This window comes from Nicotiana sylvestris, chromosome 8 (assembly GCF_000393655.2).
Source record: "Nicotiana sylvestris chromosome 8, ASM39365v2, whole genome shotgun sequence".
In the NCBI taxonomy this organism is placed as follows: domain Eukaryota; kingdom Viridiplantae; phylum Streptophyta; class Magnoliopsida; order Solanales; family Solanaceae; genus Nicotiana; species Nicotiana sylvestris.
The window spans coordinates 145,185,020-145,190,675 of NC_091064.1; the positions used below are offsets into that span (position 1 = coordinate 145,185,020).

The 5,656-nt window shown below is 40.0% G+C and overlaps 1 protein-coding gene across 1 annotated transcript; it reads left to right on the plus strand.

Moving 5' to 3' along the window:
- The first annotated feature begins 3,804 nt into the window (after window positions 1-3,804).
- Window positions 3,805-4,620, plus strand: LOC138875793 (uncharacterized). The gene is made up of 2 exons (XM_070154661.1): window positions 3,805-4,082; window positions 4,176-4,620. Exons 1-2 carry the CDS (start codon window positions 3,805-3,807, stop codon window positions 4,618-4,620), a joined length of 723 nt encoding a protein of 240 aa, XP_070010762.1.
- Window positions 4,621-5,656: the final 1,036 nt, after the last annotated feature.

Below are 5,656 nucleotides of genomic sequence, written 5' to 3' on the forward strand. Positions count from 1 at the left end.
AATTTCAACTCTCGAAAACTAAATACATTTCCCAAAACACGGAATCTCATAATCATAAGCCTTTGAATGTCTACAAGTATCTAACTCCAGAATATCTAACAAATGAAAGAAAATACAGAAGGGCTAATACTAAAAAGGGAGAGTAGAAAGGGACTCTTCGGTCTGCGAACGTGACAGATATACCTCAGAGTTTCTATGAACGCCTCGTCTCCCGCGTGATAAGTCTGAGTGGAGGTACCTGGATCTGCACATGAAAACCATGCATAGAAAGAGCATGAGTACACCATAGTGGTACTCAGTAAGTGTCAAGCCTAACCTTAGTCGGGTAGTGACGAGGAAGGTCAAGGTCCTACTGAGATTAAATGAAATATAAGATGCGACAGTATAAGATAAAGGAGTACAGTTGAAAGATAACAAGAAGAATAAATACAGGATAATAAGGATAACAACAACTAGAACATAAATAGAAACAATCACCAGGAATATCACTCTTCACAAAGATAATAACCGGGGATCTCTCAGTATCCCGAGGATCTCTTAGTACCCTCAATATATGCTAGGGATCTCTTGGTATCCTCAATATATGCTAGGGATCTCTTGGTATCCCAAGGATCTCTTGGTATCCTTAATATACGTGCTGGGGATCTCTCGGTATCTCGCACCTCATCTCAAATCACAAAAATACGTAGAGGGGATCTCCCAGGATGTCGTCCCGTAGTTCCAAAGTAAAACACACAGCAATAACACAAGGAATACTCAATTAAACTCAATTTTGTACCAAATAAAACAGGTAATTCTAACCTAACATTCTTCACATAATACAATTAAGGCAGTTCAAGCAATAAGGCAATTAAGTCAATTAAACATGCTTCTCTAAGCTAACAGCTGGCTTAAATTTCAAGTAGAATAAGTAGGAAAGGAAAACACAATTAAGGCTACTTTGGTGAAAACATGATTTTCAACAATCAACACAAATACGGAATCGTCACCTCACGTACATGGTATTTCAGTTACCACAATACCAACTCCTAAGGGGAATGTCACCCACACAAGGTTAGGCAAGCCACTTACCTAGAACCAGCTCAAAATCAACCCGAAACCTCGCTCTTGCCACGAGTACTCGACTCCAAATGGCCCAAATTTATTCAATTTGATTGCATAATGTAAATAACACCTCAAGTAACTGATTCCACAAAGAAGTTCTAATCTAATACGCGAAATTAGGTAAAATGACCAAAACGCCCCTCGGTCCCACGTCTCGAAATCGGGTGAAATTTATATTTTTAGAATCCTCACACTCTCACGAGTCTATACATATTGAGAACACTGAAATCGAAGTTCAATTGACCCCTCAAATACCCATTTTAAGGTCTCGTAATCTCAATCCCTAATTACCCATTTTGCATTGATTTTTCCCTAATTTTTCACCACTAATTAGACTTTTAATCACATATAAACGAGTTATGAAGTCAAAAATGTTACCTACAAGCGATTCCTCTTCAGTTTCCTCAAAAATCTCCCTCAAAAGCTTCAATCTCGTTCAAAAATGGTGAAAAAATGAAGAAGGATCGCGGATGGGCTATTTAAATACTGCCCAGATATTCCTTCTTCAAGTACGTGGAAGGACCCTCGCGTTCGCGAAGTACAACTTCACTTGGGTCCAGCTTCCTTCATCGTGAACGTGACTCCCAGGTCGTGAACGCGATGCAACATCTCATCCAGCTTCGCGAACGCAGGAGAATCTTCGCGAATGCGAAACACTAAAACTCCCCCAGCCCCAGCTCCTCTTCGCGAATGCGAGACCATACTCGCGAATGCGAAGAAGGAAACCAGAACTGGGCTGTTGCAGTTTTTCTGCAATTCCAACAAGTTCCAAAATAACCCGCTGAGCATCTGAAACATACCCGAGGCCCCTGGGACCTCAACCAAACATGACAATCAATCCTAAAACATCATTCAAACTTGTTCCAATACTTGGAACACTCAAAACAACATCAAAAAACCAATTTAGCATCGGATTCAAGCCTAAGAACTTCAAAAACTCTCAAAATACGCTTTCGATCAAAAATTCTATCAAACCTCGTCCGAATGACCTGAAATTTTGCACACACATCATATTCAATACTACGGAGCTACTCCAACTTCCGGAATTCCATTCCCACACTCGGATCAAAATCTCACTATCGAACCAGAAACTTCAAAAATTCAACTTTTGGCATTTCAAGCCTAAATTAGCTACGGACCTCCAAAACACCATTCGAACACGCTCCTAAACCCGAAATCACCCAACTGAGATAACGGAACCCTCCTAAACACCATTCCGAGGCCGTCTTCACACTGTTCCGACTACGGTCAAATTTCCAAAACTTAAGCACTCATTTAGGGACTAAGTATCCCAAAACTCTCCGAAACTCAAAGCCAAGCATCCTGGCAAATCAAAATAATAGAAACAAATACGGGAAAAGCAGTTAATAGGGAATCGAGGCGTTAATTCTTAAGACGACTGGCCGGATCGTCACAAGAGGCAACATCCAAAAGCCAAAAATATTTCCTTTCTTCTTTAGAAAAAGAGAAAACAAATAAAAATTCAAAAAAAAAATTCTTTTTAGTTTTGAAATTCCCAAAGTTCAAATCAAAAGAAAAGGAATTTTTAGAAGTCTTTTTTTTAAAAAAAAAATCGAAATCAAAATCCAAAAAAAAATATTTCCTTTCTTCTTTTAAAGCATTTCTTTCGAAAATTCCAAAAAATACATTCAAAAAAAATGTTTTTCTTTTTCTTAAAGCTTTCATGGTCTGAGTTTTATAAAAGTAAACAAAATTCTTTTAGCTTATTTACTCCATTCTCAATCTTCCCGAAATACACAAGATCTGATTCATGAAGCGTCGTGATACGTAGACAATCCACATCGAATTCGATCATAGCCATAAATAAATTGAGTGAAAAATAAATTAAAAAAAAGTTGAGTAGAAAAGAAAGAAACGAGTAAAAAAAAGAAAAAAGAGTGACATAAAATGGAAGAGTGACAAAAAAAAAGAGAAAAAGGAGAGTGCCAAGATAAAAGAACGACATAAACAACGAAAATCAAGAGTGATTAGAGAGAAGCAAAAATGAAGAAAAAAGGTGTAGATTGAAAAAAGGGTTAGTTAAGGCTAGGATGAAACATGCAACCGTTCAAACACACGGTAGAAGAGTTTAACTGTTAGGTGCATTGCATCCAAATATCGATTTCCTATATGTTAAATGTTTCAAAACTAACAAGGCTGTTGGATGTGCAAAGTAGCCAGGTTTTGGTGGATGGTTTTGTTAGTAGTCTAGCCTCCCCTCCTTCACAAGATCCAAAGGCACAGATGGCCTCCGCAAGCAATCTACCAATCATCGGTCCTGAGGATAGCCCGGCATCGGCTATTCTGCAGCTAGAATCAGCAGTCGCTGCAGAGAATAAGATGTTGCATCTCTGCATATTGGAATTGTGGGACGTCTGGTCCAAAGGTAGGGAACCGCCTAGTGCAATTTTTGAGTTCCCTAAGTTGATCCTCAGGTCAGGTGAGGTTACCAACGCCTCTGTGCCCAACCCGCTCATCCCATGCAGGCACCCTCCAATGCCCTCCATTGATCCTGGCATGCCTTCTATGGTTCTCTCCCAAGCATCGGCTTCAAGGGAACCGCCTCCAATGTTCATCTTTTAGGGTCCACAGCTTCAACCAGAAATAACATATGTGACCCCTTACTCTTTAACTCAACCTAGGCAATATGATCTCTCGGTGGAGCAAAATAAGGTTGTTAAAAATCCCGAGCAGGAGGAAATGGCTCGAAAGATAAAGAGCTTAGAACAAAGCCTGAAAAACATGCAAGGTCCGAGCGGCCAAAAGAGTGTCTCATACTCTGACCTCTGTATATTTCCCCGTGTCCACTTGCCAGATGGCTTCATGATGCCAAAATTTGAAAAGTACAACGGGCACGGAGACCCGGTCGCTCATCTGAAACGATACTATAACCAGTTTAGGGGTTTTGGTGGAAACGAGGAGCTACTAATGGCCTATTTTGGGGAAAGCCTCATCGGAATTGCTTCTGAGTGGTATATGTATCAAGAAATTACCCATTGGCATGTATGGGACGATATGGCTTGAGATTTTGTCTGCCAGTTCCAATATAATGTGGACATCGCTCCTGATAGAAACTCTTTGTCCAATTTAAAAAAGAAATATGCGAAAAGATTCCGTGAATATGCTGTCAAATGGCGTGAGCAAGCTGCCACGGTAAAGCCTCCAATGGACGAAATTGAAATGGTCACAGTCTTTCTACAAGCCCAAAAGGTGGACTACTTCTATAACATAATGTCCGCTATGGGAAAGCCGTTTGCTGAGCCTATCAAAATTGGGGAGATGGTAGAAAGTGGACTAAAAACGAGTCGAATCTTGAGTCATGGTGCTTTTAAAGCCATATCACCAGATGTTCAAAATGGTTCAGAGCGTTTGATAAATGGAAACAGGAGAGAAGAAGGAGCCATGATGGCTTCCAGCTCGAGGGGGGCCTGTAGGTCACTCAACCAATCTTATATTCTTCCTGAGGTCCCTCAACATTATTATCCCCTTTCAGATGCTGCTTATGCCGTGGCATAACCTCCTTATGCGGTGATGAATGGGCAACCTTACACGCGGCCACAACATTATCCACAAAATCGAGCTCCACCTCCCAGAAATGCCCATCCTTACCAAGCTCTATATAATTCCCAATCAAATGTTCCCCAGTACAATCCTCGCCTAAGAGAGCCTTTCAAAAAGAAATCAGTTCACTACAATTGGTGAATCATACTCAGGCTTGTTCCAAAAGCTAGACAAGCGAGGTCTACTACAGCCAGTCGCTTCAAAACCGGCCAAACCCCGAGTCCCCCTCGCACTGAGCTGATGCTAGATGTGAATACCACTTTGGAGTAGTGGCACACAATACGGAGGAATGTTGAACCCTCAAAAGGGTAGTTGAAGACTTGATTGAAGCTAAAAGAATTGTTTTTCGGGATGAAGAAGCTCCTGATGAAATGAACAATCTGTTGACTGCTTACAACACTGGGCCAATAGTCAGAATGGTTTGTAAAGATGAGAAAAATTTGATCTAGCATTGAAGGCCATTGCAGCCATTGCCGAGACAAAAGAAAAGCCAAAAAATGGTCGTCAAGCATGAAAGTTCCCCATCAGACGGGAGTCTTGGTAGCCACTCTTGCTATCCTTTCTGCATCCAGATTATCTTACGGTGTGATCCGAATGTTTTAATTTATTGTCTTACTTTCCGATGTAAACCCTTCTATCTTCAAAAATTGAAAAAAAAAATCAATTAAAAAAAATAAATAAATCAAAAATCGAATGAAATTAATATTTCATTATCCATCATTGTTTCTTTTCTTAATCTTGTCACTTTTCTTAGTTCTGTTAAATGCAGATTTCAATAACATGACATGCTTGCGGACTTCATGCCCAGATCCTAAAATGCTGTCATACCTTGAAATAATGAATCAAGAATTAGATCGCAATGAAGATAAGTTTAAATAAATAAAACAAAGAGTTGGAACAACTAAAGAAAAATTGGTTCTAGATTGGAAAGGTCCATACATTGCAACAAGAGTACTGCCAAAAGAATGCTTTGTACTTGGGGCACATCAAA